This window comes from Myxocyprinus asiaticus, chromosome 41, assembly GCF_019703515.2.
Source record: "Myxocyprinus asiaticus isolate MX2 ecotype Aquarium Trade chromosome 41, UBuf_Myxa_2, whole genome shotgun sequence".
NCBI lineage: Eukaryota > Metazoa > Chordata > Actinopteri > Cypriniformes > Catostomidae > Myxocyprinus > Myxocyprinus asiaticus.
Window position 1 is genome coordinate 14196028 of NC_059384.1, and position 16856 is coordinate 14212883.

Consider the following 16856-nt stretch of genomic DNA (forward strand, 5'->3'; position numbering starts at 1 on the left):
AGGAGTAATAAGACTCCACAAATTATGGTCAACATGTTTATTGCCTTTACAGTATATATGAATAATGCATGCATGAAAGCAAATGAATACAATGCACTTACATTTCAACAATCAACACAAAACTGCACAATATCCAACAGTGCAACACAAAAATCTTCTTTTTAATGGAATTACATACTGAGAAGAGGAACATTTAACTGTGAATGTATAAAGCATAAATCTCACCAAATTTGGTAAGATTTCTTTCAAAACAATTCTTAAAATGCCAGTTTAAGAATGATTAGAAATTCTTTCTGGAAAAACAAGACAAAAATACTTATCTTGAAAATCTTTTTTTTTTTTTTTTTTTTTTTTTGCAGTGTAGAGGTATAACAATTAGCAAAAAAAGGTAGCAAAAAATTATTTTTTTGCTTGCATTGTTATCTGGGTGAGGTGGTTCATAGGGCTTGGATTAATGAGTTTTTGCATTATTATAATTTTTTTTTACAGGTTTCCCATGATCATGGAAAACCTGGAAATATCAGGGAATTTTGAAAAGGCCTGGAAAAGTCATGGAAAATAATAAAATCTTAAAAGTCATGGAAAAATCATGGAATTCTTTTTAGTTCATATATTTTTGTTTATTATGCTCTGTCCTAAAATATTTAATCAGGGTGTTACATTGCACTGGATTAAAATACACGGTGAAGAGTTTAAAATATATAATATTATTTGACCAATTAGAGACAACGATGTTCCGCTAATCCCCGCCCATTTTAGGATTTATGTTTTCAGGCTAATTGTCATTTGCCCGCTTATTTCAGTGAAGTGTCTCTCTTTGGTAATTTTCACATAACCTACTTTAGCATTAGGGTTCCCACGGTCATGGAAAACCTGGAAATATCAGGGAATTTTAAATGTGATTTCCAGGCCTGGAAAAGTCATGGAAATTAATAAAATCTTAAAAGTCATTGATAAATCATGGCATTTTTTATAGTTAATATATTTTTGTTTATTATGCTCTGTCCTAAAATATTTAATTAGAGTGTTACATTGCACTGGATTGAAAACACATGGTAAAGCGTTTAAAATATATCATGTTATTAGAGACAACGATGTTTCGCTAATCCCCGCCCATTTTAGGATTGACGTTTTCAGGCTAATTGTCATTTACCCGCTTATTTCAGTGAAGTGTGTCTCTCTTTGCTAATTTTCATGTAACCTACTTTAGCAAGTAAAATTAGCTTTTACAGCTAAGTTTAGCATGCCAGGAAAGTGCACCTTTAACAATGACTTGCTCAGCATGGCCAGGTATGAAAAATGGCTGGCAAAGTATCGGGATCCTACCGTGCCCGGGAAGGGACAGATTCGGTTTACTTAGTTTTGTCATTGCCACATCATAAGAACTCATGGGAACGTGACAATATGTTGTGGGCTACTATAATGATTGTATCTCACACTGTGATTCTGTTAAAATTTTCAAGTTTGCAGATGACACAACTGATCGGCCTTATAACAGATAATAATTAATCAGACTACAGGAGGGAGATGTCTACACTGATTGAATGGTGTTGTACCCATAATCTCAAGTTGAATGTCTTAAAAACAAAAGAAATGGTATTTGATTTCTGGCGGCGTCAAAATGCTGTCCTGCCATTAACCATCAATGGCCAGGATATTGAAAATGTACAAAGCTTCAAGGTCCTGGGAATTACTATCTCTGCATCTCTGAAATGGGATGATAACCTAACAGGAATTATCAAAAAAGCCCATCAAAGGCTTTTCATTTTAAGACAGCTAAAAATGCTATGTCCAATTTTTATAGAGCAGTTATAGAAAGCGTATTAACTTTCTCTATCACTGTGTGGTTTGGCAACTCCACAGCTCAGCAGAGAAGGCAGATCGGTGGCATAGTACGATCTGCCTCAAAAATTATTGGTCATGATCTTCTTGCCATTTCTGCTATTTATGTGTCACGTATGCAAAGTAAAGGAATGAAAATTTGAAAGATCCAACACATCCTGCTAAGTGCCTGTTAATTCCTCTACCTTCAGGTAGATGCCTCAGGGCAATTAAAGCTAAGTCCACATGCTTCCTAAATAGTACTTACTGTAGGATTGTCCATGTTCTTAATTCCTCCAGGACTCACACATCTGTACCTCATACCATACAATGATGGTCTGTTTTCTTATGTTGTACCCAGTGGTGTGTGATGTTGATTTGCTATTGCACTTATGATGATATTCTCTGTTTGTTTTTTTTCCTTCTCTTTATTGTATGTTATTACTGTTGTGAGCTCACCGGAAAAAATTCCAGACAACTGTGTTGTTTGACAGTAAAGTATTGATTAATTGATTGATATTATGTTGAGGGAACGACATCCTTATCTCGTCGCCACAAAAAAATTATCTCGTTCCCTAGACAAAATATTGGTCCCATGACTTTTATGTTGATGTAAAGGGCTAAAAAAAATCTATATGAAGTGGGGTAAAGTTAGACTCGATATTCGTTGGATATTCGTTTTCTTTTACCCGCACTCTCTGAAGGTGACAGTCTTACAAAAATATAGTTTGCACACTTGGCCTAAAGGGTATATAACTGTACTACAATGGCCATAAAACATTGTACGCAGAACAGTCAACACTTGGTATGGCTGTAGAATTATGACTGAACATGCTCAGATGCACTTTCATTGCCTAGTTTACTCAAGGGACCATCTGAAAATTCCACCCACTTTGCTGTTGACGTGCAAGTTAACATAAAAACAACCCAGTAATAGTGCAGTATTTTCACATTCCAAAGGTTGTAGTAAGTTCCCAGTGGCTAGACTAATTTACAACAGGTGAGCTTATTACAGTAAGTCCAATTATATGAGTAGAGTATTCGATTATTTTAGGGTTACAGTTAACAAATCACTAAAATTCACCAAGATGTCATGTTCATATTCCAGAGTATGTCGCAGGTTCCTAGTTGATAGACTTACTTACTACGGGTGATATTTTGTCAGTATGCGCAACTATACAGATGCAGTTTTCAAATATAAACAAAATTCCAACCCAGTCTCATGAAAATTCGTACATATTTTACAAGTTGGCTATTTCGTATGATTTAGTATGAGTTTGTTCGTATGAATTTGTACGATTTCATCACGTGCAAATGCCTGGATGTCTAATGAGTAAGTAAGCATGAGTTTCACGCACGAGATATTAAGGACATGCTTATTAATATTATGCCCTTACCCAAACCCCTTATCTAAACATAACTGATCAGTAGAGTGTGCAAACATGATAGGAAGCTGTTGTGTGTGATAGAAGCAAGTTATTGTTGCGTATTAGATGGAAATGATCATTGGCTGTAGTGAAAGTCGTACTAATTCATAAGAGTGCAGTCATACGATATCATACGAATTAGCCAAATTTAGAAAAGTCATATGAAACCTTATGATTTCGCCATGAAAGTGTGTAACAAAATTTACCTTAATGACAGTAGCACATTCTAATGGCTTTCAGGTAAACTGGTCTCATAGAGAAGCATGCCCAGGGAATTTAGTGTTGAATTAGGGTTAGACTGTTCTCTGTTTGTAAGAAAAAGACTAACCATAGAATTGTTGTTCTGTATAACAAGCATTAACAAACATTATATATAAAAACATTAAACTCAAAGGGAGTCTTGCGCAGCTGGGCCTATAGCCTTTAAAATGTGCAAATGTCATTTAGATCAATTTTGGTGTTTACGTTTTTTTATTTAGTAAATTTGAATACTGCATCTGTTTAATTGCACATGCTGGAAAATGTGCTGTAAGTTAGTCTATCCATTGGGAACTTACTACAAGATGGAGTTATTTTTAATTATTAATTTATTAATATTTGTATTTTTTTTATTTTTTTATTTTTTTATTTTAACTTATGAAACAATGGCTTGTTTTTTTACACATTTTCGATTATGTGATTTCAGTGCCATTTTCAGAATTAAAGGCTAAATGTTTGGGTATGGAAATTAGCTTTAATGTCATGGAAAAGTCATGGAAATTCATTGGTTGAAAAGATTGGGAACCCTGTTTTCAGTATGAGGCTTCAGTTGGGGGTCCTCCCTCATCAGAAATGGAGGGTACCTTTCAGTGGTACAGGAGTGTTCTTTGACATTACATGTTCAGTGTTGCTCTGGCTGAAAACAACAAAAAGCATAGAGTTGTGCATTTCTTAAATATATTCATGTCATCCTATGCTAACATTAAGTGTTAAACTGTTGTGTTTCTAATACACGTCTATTATAAAATGACATTACCTGTTGCCTAGTAAATCAGAATAAAAAACTATTTGAGGTCTTTCACCATAGACTAAATATGATCTGTTCTTTGATTTTGTGGGAACTGACACTCACTCATGCTTAGAGTAATTTTAATAGTGTTGAGCCAACCAGGTTTTGCATAAATCACAATATTGGCTATTATTTGGCTTAGCACTAGGTTTGGTCATATTGACTGTAGTGTGAGACACAGACAGGGAAAAAACATGTTGTCAGTTTAAGTTAAGTAGATCAGGGGTTTTAAAAATCACATTTCATTCTGCAAGACAATTGTAAAGCAAATAGGAAAGAATACTAACCAGTCTCTACTTAACTCTAGCAGGCCATCTGCTCTTCACATTGGTCTTCAAAAGTTGTGATCACTTCCTTTCACCAAAAATCAAGTGTGCTCCCCATCAGGATGTGGATAAATGGAAGATTATTGTTGCTTTTGTCCTCAGAATAGTCCAGATACACTTGTTGTACAAGTTGTAATACAGCTGTAAAGGTGTCTGATAGATTTGATTGTAAGGAGCATTGCAGACAAAGGGCAAGACCTTCCTCCATTTGTCTTAACTTGTCTTTCCCTTAGATTTGTTAAGAAACGTACACAAATGTATACTTATATTACGAAACTTACATTACGAAAACAAACAGTCCAATCCAGTGAAACCATGTATTTCTGCTTAAAATAAAAGAAAGAACTTTATCATTCTCTTAAAGGTAATTATTTTCGTAAAATGTAATCATTAATCGACCGTGCGTGCGTGTTAGCGCACACACACACACACACACACACACACACACACACAGGCAAATGCTCCTATCTTTTCATTGTTATTTTCATGATTTCTGCAAGCTATAAAATTTTAAATAAAACCAATAATTTAAAAAAAAAAAAAAAAAAAAAAACATGGAAAAGTATGTGGGCCTTAATGTGTTGAAAATAGCAATTAATAAATTTTCAGAGTATATGCTTGGGTTAAAATGATTAAGTTATAAAAACAAAGTTACTGGACCAAGACCTTGTTTAGTGGATTTTAAATATTTTGCACTCAGTCATTGTAATTCCTGAATTTGTTGTGATGAGAACACACCCAGCATCTCGTCATTATATTTTGAAGGGTTTAGTTTAGTAAAAACATCCTGTGAGTATAATGAACTTGATTTCAATGTAATTCCAGTTTAAGAATCCTTTTATTTTATTTACCATTCCACATGTACACTTGCAACCATTCACGTAAAAAAAAAAGGAAGAAGATAGAAAAGGGGACCGTGATGCTATTGTTACAACTTTGACAGACCACTTCACATGACGAATGTTAAGTTATTCACACATGCATTTAGTGCAAATGTTGTTACAGAAAGTGCATAGCCAACAGCTCAATCATGACAGCTCATTAACCCAACACACGGAATTTCTAAGTACAAGACCAACAAGTAGAACTGCAGGGTACGGAAGTCTGAACAGATCCACAGCTTTGGAAAAGACACAGTTTGTTTATATTTTAATCTTATTTACATATTTGAAATAATTAGGATATATTAATATGCACATCCAACTGTCTGTATATGGCACCATACACTGCTATCCTCATTTCAATATGAAAAACATAAAACAGAATTTTTGTACAATTGCTATGTAAAACAACCTTGTTAAATGTATAGGCGGTAACTAAACCATATGCCACAAAAATACTTATGGGTTTCTCCAAAAAAAAAAAAAAAAAACGTTTGTCATCATTATCTCAAAAAGTCTTATGTGCAAATGATCTATGTTTGAGATGACGACGAAGATGCCCCTTGATTTTCATTTGTGTTTCCCAGGAACTGGCCAGTGGCACCGATATATAACCTTGAACGCATTGGCCATTTCTGAAAGACAAAATAAAAACGACAAATAGAGATAATTATTCACTTCCTTAACTATTTCATAGCATGCATTCGCCGTGCGTAAAAGTGGGTATATTCAACCTTGAACTTGAACCCTACAGTTCAAAACTTCTAAGACTCATCAAAAACTATACAAGTCATTTTGAAACGCATTCCCAATATTTGGTTGTTTCTGTATATTAATTTCTATTTCATGTTGTGTGTCCACATTACCATGCAAAAAGACAATTAAGACTTACTTTCACAGGATGTAAGTAACCATCTCCTTTGAGTGAGTTTAAAGCTTCAGTGTGTTTTATGTTGTCCCCCTCTTCCATCCCTTCCTCTTGCAAGGTTCTCGTTAAATGCGCTATGTATGTGGTTGCCAGTAACAAGACGTCGAGTTTGGATAGTTTGGTGTCCGGTGGCACCGACGGTAATGTTCTCTGTAGCTCGAGGAAAGCGTGTCTGAGTGTCTGCACGCGACTTCTCTCGCGCGCCGCGTTGGCTGCTGCAGGTCGCCCTCTGCCACCAAGGCCACCGGACGGGACCACCCTGGAGCGAGACAGGGCCTCTGCGCGCCGGCTGTCCGCTGAAAGCCTGTCAGGACTGGGGCTTGAGTTGGGGCTGGATGCGGGACTGTCATCCATAACTGTCACAGAACCATTGCCATCCATTCGGATTGTCTGTCTTCCAACCATTGAAAAAAATCTTCTTAACCTGGATAATGACATGTCAAGTAACGCACGCGTTAAGTTGGCAAAATATTTAAACTATCTTAGGCATGTTCACTTTTATATATAAATATTCAGGTACAGTAACCAAAAACATGTTTATGTGAGCATCTTTTAATTTTTCTTCTTAGCTTTCTCATTTATTTAAAAAAATATAAATAATAATAATAATAATAATAATAATAATAATAATAATAATAATAATATATATATATATATATATATATATATATATATATATATATATATATATATTTTTTTTTTTTTTTTTTATTTATTTTTTTTTTTACAGGTAATTTGCCACACGTGAACTCCAAAATTTTTTGTTTGGCCAATTAAGATTTTAATAAAATAATTTCAGCCCGACAACATGTCACGTCTCAACGTAAGCACTCTCTAGTAGGCTACCACAGACATTTCAAGAATTAACGGTTATTGTTGGTTATTGAGAAGTTATTCAAATTAACAGAAAAACATACCTGATTTATCGTTATGTGCTATCCTTAAAACCACACGTCAAAGCATTAAAAACTTGTTCTCTTGCATATGCTCCGTTGCGCTGCTCGGCAAAAGCCCTGTACTGAAAAATAGTCACTTTCCCGTTGCAAAAATATATTAATAACCAGTCACCGTGGAAGTTAGAGGTATATGTCCGTGCACACGCAGAGTCCTCACCTGAATGAGTGCGTAAAGTCTCAGGAGCCTCTAATTTATTAGGGAACACAAAGAGCTGACAAGTGTTTCACTCCGGTGCAATTAATCAAAAGCCTTTAAAACTCTGGCAACTGCGCGCCGCTGTTTTCCCTTCGCGTCGGTAGGAGGACACAGTCCTTTTTACCAACGCCAGAGGCAGCATTTTTCGTCAAACCAGAGTTTTAACTCACACTGCCGTTCCAAACCACAACTTCAGAAAATGATCTGAAATATTTTTAGGCAAGAAAAAAAACAAGCTATTCATGTCCTCTCGATGTGGCTATATTCAGTGAAAAATGATGTGGTCGTCGTGCTTAATGTAATAATTTTCAAGCTTATTTTAATTCTATGAGCTATCATATTCGTGCTGTGGAAACTGCATGGTGCTGGCAACAGTAGGAGACTCTTCGTTAACATTTAAAAAAGAATATCGGTAGTAAAACCGCAGACAGCGTGTGCAACTTCTTTTTCTGGACAAAGCCAATAAATAAACTCTAAACACTGCAATCAACTGGCAAGCATGAGAAAATTCTTGTGAGACTCCTAAATTAATCATTCTGTTTTCCAGTCCGCAAAATGAGATGTGGGAGAATTAATGAATGGAATTATTCATAACATGTATACCTCAGACTGTTCTTAATAAACATTGTTTTTGTAAGGATGAAGTGACAGTATTGCCCCCAGGCCAATAATGATGAAGCAGAGCAAATAAGGTTAAGTAAGCTTCTCCGCTTATAACTCTACATATTTCAGAGGATATACCGGTGTAGTTATTAAACTCAAATACGCAGGTATTACGTTCATACAGCTCACCTTTACTCGGTGCGTGTTCTATAAAATGTCTCTTTAAAAAATAATAATAAAAAAAATAAAAAATAAATAAATAATAATAATAAAATAATAATAATAATAATAATATATATTTTATATTACCTTCCTTACTAGACGTATCCTTGAAGTTGATTAGCCTGTTGGATAATGTGTAAGATAAAATGAATCCTCAGTAGAATAAATAAATAAATACATAAATAATGCTATGTATCTACAGTAGAAAATCTGTTAGTTATGAATTTACGGGTTTTAATCTAAATGACTATTTCTTATTAATCTAATTTAAAGCATGATACAGTGAGAGCGGTTAGTAATTCATGTTTCATTCTCGGTTAGTAATTAATGTTCTGGTGGACTGCAAATATCCACAACAACAGCAAACAGCATAAATAAATCTTAAAATCTAATTTCTGAGAGACTGTACATCTAATTTTCTGTATAATCTAATTTTGAAATTTGGTTATTTAATTGACATTTTTTTCCCGACGATCTAACAAAATAAAAATTAAATTGAATCAATGAAATATTTTACTTCGTTTTATGAATTATATATTTTACCATATTTTTTAAAAAGTATCTCATAAAAACACTGAACAAGTTATCTTTGAATCCTAAAGCATAATGTACAAAACGTAAAAAAAAATAAAATAAAAAAAAATCATTAAATCATTATTGATTTTCACTATCAATAACTATTGATTTTGTAAATATCATTATTGAATTATTGGTATAAAATTTTAGTCGTAATTTGCTGGTATTTAAAAAAATAACAATAAATTCCAAATTATATTTATTGAAGACAAGCACAAAGACAAATATTTCAAACAGAATTTCAGACATAGAATATTTAAATATAATTTAAAATACCTTAAAACCTTTACAGGCAGTGTAAAAGATTTGTCAAGAGAGTGCATTGTTACAAGAGGGTGAAACTGCTAAAAAATGCACATTTCATTTAAGTGACTATAATAATGTGGACAGAGTTGAAAACTCGCCTTGTTGAAAATATTCTGGAAAATTCCTGACATATCCCTGACATATTCCAGCCAAATTCAAAAGAGCCATGTAAGGGCACCAAAAAGATTTGTTGGTTAGTAATGTGTCTTAGATTTTCAGGGTCTGCCAATCATCACCAGAATATTCTGCCGCCTTGACCTGTGAACACATGATTACAGTCATGAATTGACAGTTTCTCTTAAACAGTGTACAGACAAATAAATTAATTAATTAAAAAAAGACATATAATGGCATTAAAATACTCATCACTGAATTACTTGTTATTGTCTTCTAAACTAATTATTGACTGAGTTTTGTGTGATGCATTAATTAAAAAAACTAAGAACATTGAAAACTCACTATGCATACATATATTAATGTACAATACACACTCGGTAATATGCTGCTCTTAATTATCGCTATACACAAACTTATGTTACTGGGCCCCTTTTCTTATACAGTATAGTAAACAGATAATTAGAGCCTTAAACAACTGTCATTCTGCATTATCATTCATATACACTAATACTCATGCTCATTACAGTTTTTCTTGCTAAATAAAGAAATATTCTGCTCATATTTACCATAGGTGTCAAAGGACCATTTCTGAATTTTAGATAACACACATTGATATAGAAACTAAAGTGATAACCAATGTTAGAAATAACAGGAGACATCAAAGGGGTATGATTTCTGCTGTAGAACTGTAGCTCAGGCCAGTTCTAAAGAAGAAATCTGTTTATTTGCATGGGTGGAAAAAATACGACATATGAGACATAGAACTTGACAAATATCAGGTATTTATTCAGCATGTATATATATATATATATATATATATATATATATATATATATATATATATATATATATATATATATATATATATATATATGCAAATTTAAATTACAAATATGTGATCAGCAAGATAGAAATTTTCATTGTTCATATACCTTCCTCCTCTGCTGTCTACTCGAATTTGGTCTGTTCAAAATTTAACGCCAGGCCACCTATATTCTGACGGCTTACCCAAAGATCTGGTGTGGTCATGGGCAAAGGGATGTTGGGGGCCCATGTGAAAATTAGCTTAAGCAAAACATAGAGTGAGTCACACCTCTTTTCATGGAACTAGGAGATCATGACCCATGGGACATGCAAGGTATATTCAGACACATACTGAGGATATAAAATGCTGCAATGTAAATGACGATTTGACTAATACCATAGGAAATGCAATAATAACAAGAAAACTTCCTAGGAACAGTACATGATTGTAAATATTAACAAGAGCAATTTGGCAAATAGACTGCAATTCACTCAACACAGAAATGTAATTTGTAATAGAAATTATGCAGTATTTAAATGTCATGTATATTTTACTTTTATTTTATGTCTAGAATTTGATTAAACAATGAAACAAACAAAAAGGTATGCAACAATGCTCATATAAATACTTGTAATAGGATTTGCGATTTATCCTTTTCCATCATATAGTTTCTTCTTTACATCTTTAGAGGCTTTCCAGTTGATTAGAAACTGCCTAGACAACTAATTTATTGTCTTCCATCAAGGTCATCTAAACATAAAAAAAAAGGTCACTTTCTTACTGCAACAGAGTAATAAGTTATATCATTCAAAAGGACAACACTAATAAAATATATAATTAAATTATTTTTTACATGTATATATATATTAATAAATAATCATTTAATTATAGGACCAACAAGATTGTGCGATTAGTCAAATCATTCAAAATGTCAATGATTAATTTACTATAAATAATCAATCAATTATTTTATTAATTCAAAGCACATAAATAAATACTCTTGTTTTTCTCACCTAAAATTTTGCAGACAGTTATTAATTTGTCCCTGTATTTAGGTTTGTGACACACATGATTTCTACTCAGATCCAGAAGGCGTAGTTGAGACCATTGGCAAAACACTGTTTCTAACTCCTGAAAGCATAAATGCATAATCAAAAAAGGCATTCAATTTTACCTTTAATCCTTAATAAATAATTTTTGGGGGAGTAAAATCTTTTCCCATTTGAATGCTGACAAAACACTGTAACACTGAACAGATTTTGCAGCACTGGGTACAAAATAAAACAGATTTAGCAGAAGCAGAATTTTGTCATTGCATCATATTTAAGACAAAGAGGTCACAAGCACAAAAAACTATTTAGCCTGAAATTCAGAGGGCACAAGTGTAAACAAGACATCAGCTTGTTTTAATAAATACTGTCACTTGGAATGCTTGACTAACAAGTTCCCTTGGGCAGAAGTCCTCAAGCATGTTGCCTGCAGTGTATGTTTATCTAAGGACACATTAATCCAGGCTGGAAATATGAATACTCTCTGGACACGCTCTGATTGTTCATTGCCTTCCTGTCTCAACTAAAATGCTTCCACTTTTCAGTCCACGTGCAATCAGCTTTAGTGGGACCCCAGCGAGCCGCAAGCTTTCAGGCTTTGATAAATGATCGTGTCAGGTCTGTCACTCTGAGGGCTTGGCTGGGAACTGCCCAGCGCCAAATTGCCCTCCCATGCGCAGGAGTGGTGAATGCACTCCTGACTGGGCTCTTTCCAGCCCCACACTGGACTAATGATGGCCAGTTATGAACCTGTATTTGACCAGAGTTTCGATCCCTATCTGCACTGTCCATGTGCCACTAACAGCCTCTGCAGTACCTATTTGTCATTCGGCTGACTGCCTGTCATAATCTATTTTAAAAATCCATAATGTTTCCTCTGGAATTGGACCAATCTGTGTAAAGGAGGAATTGAGCCTTTGGGTGCTGTCATTGCTGAATCAATAGTGGCAAAGGGGTTGTATAAATTAAAGGAGATATCTGCTAAATATGAAAGCTTCCTCTGACACATGGATCACTATTATCGGTGGCAGTTGCTGAGAGGATTGACTTTTGTGCTGTTGGCCAAAGTTACTGCTAAGCTACTTGTAGTGTTACTCCTTACACTACAACAGTGTTTGGAAAGTATTAATTTACCAATCCTTTAGTCAGTAAAGGTGTCATATCAGTAGGCAGGAAAGGGCCGGAAAATCCCTCTTCAAGATTAAGTTGAATTTCAGCTTTAGTTTCCCTAAAAGGATGCTGTATATTTGAGTCAAAATATTTTTTTTATGCAACGCTGAGGTTATAAAAGGCATTGAGTGTATTTCAGAGGAAAGTCAGTTCACTAAGTAAGGAGGAAAACATGTGCCTGTTTAAATTGTCTGCAGAAATTGTCCCTGGAGACCAGCCCCCTGATTTGTTGAATAATTCTGACCCTGTGTAAGCCTGGAGACTGCTGGCAGGATTTGTAGGATTAGGTTTTAGCACTGCTCTCCCTCTATCATTTCACACTTCATATGTTCCTACTGGAATTGATTCATAATTCCCTTAAGAACATGCAACTTTGTCATACTTAAACAGGACAATGCATGATTAAATAAAAAGCACCAAATGTAACCATTATTATTTTTTTATAAAATGGCCATTCTTTGTGCATTGTCTTTTTGATTGATTTTGGAAATGTAGAGGATGTCAAATTTTACCTATATGTCCTGTAACTGATTATCGGCAGCAAAAAGATGGGACAGTTTTTTGAGAGGGACCAAGTCCCATATCTCATCAGTGTTATTTTTGCTGATATATAAAAAGCACAGAGATTCCTGAAAGGATGAAATTTTATATTATTATCATTAGACACTTTAAAGTTGAAAGCAGCCCCACTTCTGGGGAATCAATGAAGATTTCACTGTGTTAGTCAAAGGAGAGCATTTAGGGATTTTTTCGTGGGGAAAAATTGGGTGCACTTACACTTGCAATTATATTAATTATCAGAATAAACAAAATTCCCAACTTTGCAGTTTGTTTACCTATAGCCTAGGCAGTAAACATTCCCTGTTGATTTGTCAAACCAGTAAGCAGCCACAGAGACCTCTTTTACCCTCATCAAATTTAGCACAGAACTGCTTTGATACAAATCTTGGTACATGGTTTAGCTTCATCTAAGCTATCTAAGCTACCTCAGACAGCAAACTCACAAGCTGCCACAGGACATTGTGTTATATGAATCTAAATATGAGTGCATTAGATACAGTATCATAAAACACCCTCTGTAAGGTTCAGCAGTGAGTTATTCACAGAGAGGCTGGAAATAGAACGGGGTCAGAAACTAGCTTTTCTCCACGGGGCAGTCTCTGGCCTTCTATATGCAGTTCCTTCAGACTTTTCAACTCCTCTACACCCTCAACCACAGTGATACTGTTTCCTCCCATGAACCTCACAAATATAAATATATGTTTATGGCCTTTTTTATTTAGTGGTGCACTACATATATTTTCAATTGAAAATATCAACATTATATTTTAATGCATACTTTCATATACTTACAGTTTGGAAAGCTTGTGTAGAGATGAGAGTTTCTCAATGTGAGAGATATTGTTATTCTGCATGTATAAGTACGTAAAGTTTGAGGCAAATCCCAAACTGCATATTTGTGATATTTGGTTATCATACAGGTAAAGGACAGTAAGATTTTTGCACATTGATAGATCATCCTATGTTTGAGAGGGGAAAACAAGATAATAAATAAACAATGACAATATAATATTAATTGAACCTCTTCAACTCTGCAGACCCGCAGGCGGTTCCCAAGGGGGTGCTGTGTCGTGAAAAAGTTTATGCTAAAATGTTCAAGTCTCTGAATACATAAGTCAGGCATATGCGATATTGTTTAAAAGCTTAGAATCTGAACTTTTCATAGATAACCATCACCTGCATTTATGTTACATAAAATAACAAAATAAGGCATAACAACATTTGCTTCGCAAATCAGCGCCACCTAGAGGTCATGTGGAACAAATATTAATATGAATATAAAAGTTGTGAAAATAGCACTTAAATAGACAAATCATATATCAAATGAAAGCTCTAATTCTCAGGAATGTGACATTTTTTGCCCTAATACCACAGTTTGAAAGATTTTCAAAAGAATCACAAAGTGAAATGTGATATTTTTAAGACATCAAATTCAAACATCCCTTCTATGTGCCGATCACTGCTACTGTAAGCCAAAATAGCTAAAAACTTTAGATCTGCTTTTACCTTAGACAGTTTTCTAAAAAAAAGTTGCTATTTTTTACTTTTCTGTGAGCTTGCTTGTATGAATAATCCAATGTTATATCTTAGATGTCCAGAACAAAATATGCAGTCCTGCTTGAAAAGCATGCAAAAAAAAAAAAAAAAAAAAAAAAAACATCATCGGAAATATATGTTATTGACTATTGATGATAAAATGTTATACATCATCACAAAGGGGAGGATGTCAGCTTTCTAATGACACCTAGATTGAGCTTCTAGTCCACAGGCCGAGATAGTCAATGAAACAATGTGAGTGGTGCATGAACTGAAAAATGTTCTGAATGTCTATGGACGAGCACATCTGTGAGGGCTAAAATGCATTAGATCTGCATTTCAGATCGGCATATTGTGATGGAAGGCGATATAGGAAAAATAGTAGTCTGAAAAAATAGACAATTTTTTGGCAGTTAGTCCACAGAATGTGTACATGGTGAGGTTTTAAATTTGAATGTGAAAATGTGTAGGCGGCTGCCCAAAAATGAGTTGAAGAGGTTAAGGTCAACTCAAATTTATAATAGAATTGGAATAATTTCAAAGAAAGAAAATTTACAATGTCCACTATATTTTTGTTTGAGAAGTTGAGATGGGTCAGTTTCTTGAGATATTGCTGTAGAGATTCACTTCTGCTGGTTTTTAAATGATTGCTTGATTTGGCGATCAGCTGCACTGTGAGATGGTCCATAATGATTTGGTGCATAAAAATATCTCCAGATTTCTCTTCTGCAACTGTATGGTCAGAAGATGATGACAGCATGTCAAGGGAATAAGGAGATTTATGAGAGACAAAAATCCAAAAAAGTTATACAAGAATATATTATTGAATGGTTTTAAGAGGATTGACCTCTAAATATGTTCAGCAGCGTCTCTACATTAGAGCAAGTGGGGCTGAGCCCGGCCAGAGGTGGCGCTGTTGTACAAAATGCGTGGCATCATTATGAATTTATTTTAAGAAATTATATAATTCCCACATCTTAAATTTGTTTTATGTCCATTATACAAGAAAAAAGTCGACATTCTTTCGAGAAATTCTATTATTATTAAGGTCTGTTGTGTTAAAGACTTTTAAATGTTCTCATTTGCTATGCCTGGGGCTTGACCATTGTCCTCAATGTTAATCAACGGAGATCTGGAGAACGTCATGCGCATGTGCAACGAGCCTTTAAGATGACCTGAGGCGCTCGTTTGCCTTTACCCCTGAGCCAATCAAAAGCCTCGATCATATTTATGTCAAGCTGTTGACATGAGCATCGGAGATGACCGCTCTTGAGTGGAGACCTGTATAGTGAACTTCACTGGTAAGTTTTAAAAGCTATTTTTATTCTAATTTGTTGCTGGTTGGATTAGTTAAAGCGCACCACTCATCCTTTCAATGAATTGCATGCCATTGCTTTGAGGAGTTGTGTTGTTGATGCATTGATTTATATTAGATTACAATAACTGCTAAATATTCAGAGTCTATTCGTTTTGATTTTAGTTGTTCATGTGAGAGGCTAATACACACATTCTTTGACGATTTGCCCATTTATGGTTTTCTTTCACTGTCACTTGAGCTTTTTGACAAGGGTGTGTATGTTTTACTGGTGTTTTTGCTGAGTGAAATTATTAGGGATGTTTGTGTGTGGCATCGTGTTCAGGTTGCGCTAGAAAAAAAAAAAAAAATCTTTATCCGTCACGCTCTGTGAAATTTCTGTCATGATCTATTTTTTTATCCTTCATACTTGTTTTCATTTTAAAAGTACTAGAGCTTCATTCAGGGGTGTAGCGTCCATTCTATTTGCATATTCATGGAAGGAGGCTTATATGATCCCAATGTGAACCAATGAGTTCTAGGGTGAAGGCCTATCAACCGCTGAAAACGAGGTTTTTAAACATACACACATGCACAAGTTTACAGAACTTTTCATTGTCCCTGATTTGAACATAAAGTGCCACATGAGAAGCACATCTCTGAAGCTCAGTTAATACAGTTACTGCACTTAAATAACTGACAGTTCTGCTCTGATTGCTGTATAATTTTGCACTTTTTGTTTTTATGCATTTTTGCGCTTTATTATCATGCATTGATGTGTGCAGTCATGAAATCAGAGACCCTCTAGGCCTCAACTCAAAATCCAAACACAAAAGAGACACATACATCCAGGTGTTAATGTTGATGGGTGCCTGTTAATAAACTTCTTAATGCATTGAAATACCAGGGAATAAACAGGTCAGGCACACACATACAGCAGGAATGTGAGAAACAGAGTAAAGTCAAAACTGATGCACCAGGTTAAAATAGTTTCCTTGTTTCTTTTTTATGTCAATTTGACAGACAGCTTTTGG

At 34.6% G+C, this 16856-nt stretch overlaps 1 protein-coding gene and 1 pseudogene across 1 annotated transcript; both read right to left on the reverse strand.

The window, feature by feature from the left end:
* Window positions 1-6036: 6036 nt before the first annotated feature.
* LOC127431702 (transcription factor 24-like) lies at window positions 6037-7434 on the reverse strand. Its single transcript, XM_051682223.1, has 3 exons — window positions 7349-7434; window positions 6396-6855; window positions 6037-6138 (listed from the first exon to the last, which is right to left on the reverse strand). The coding sequence occupies exons 2-3, from the start codon at window positions 6834-6836 to the stop codon at window positions 6037-6039; spliced, it is 543 nt and encodes a 180-aa protein (XP_051538183.1). The 5' UTR covers window positions 6837-6855; window positions 7349-7434.
* Window positions 7435-10859: 3425 nt separating this feature from the next.
* On the reverse strand, window positions 10860-15216 carry LOC127431703 (protein phosphatase 1 regulatory subunit 42-like; annotated as a pseudogene).
* Between the last annotated feature and the right edge of the window lie 1640 nt (window positions 15217-16856).

Excerpts from the sequence above, each read along its gene's own strand:
- LOC127431702 (XM_051682223.1), bottom strand. The coding sequence starts at position 6,836 with ATGGTTGGAAGACAGACAATCCGAATGGATGGCAATGGTTCTGTGACA. Across the intron at positions 6,139-6,395 it reads GTTACTTACATCCTGTGAAA|AAATGGCCAATGCGTTCAAG; the intron begins GTAAGTCTTAAT and ends TTTGTCTTTCAG.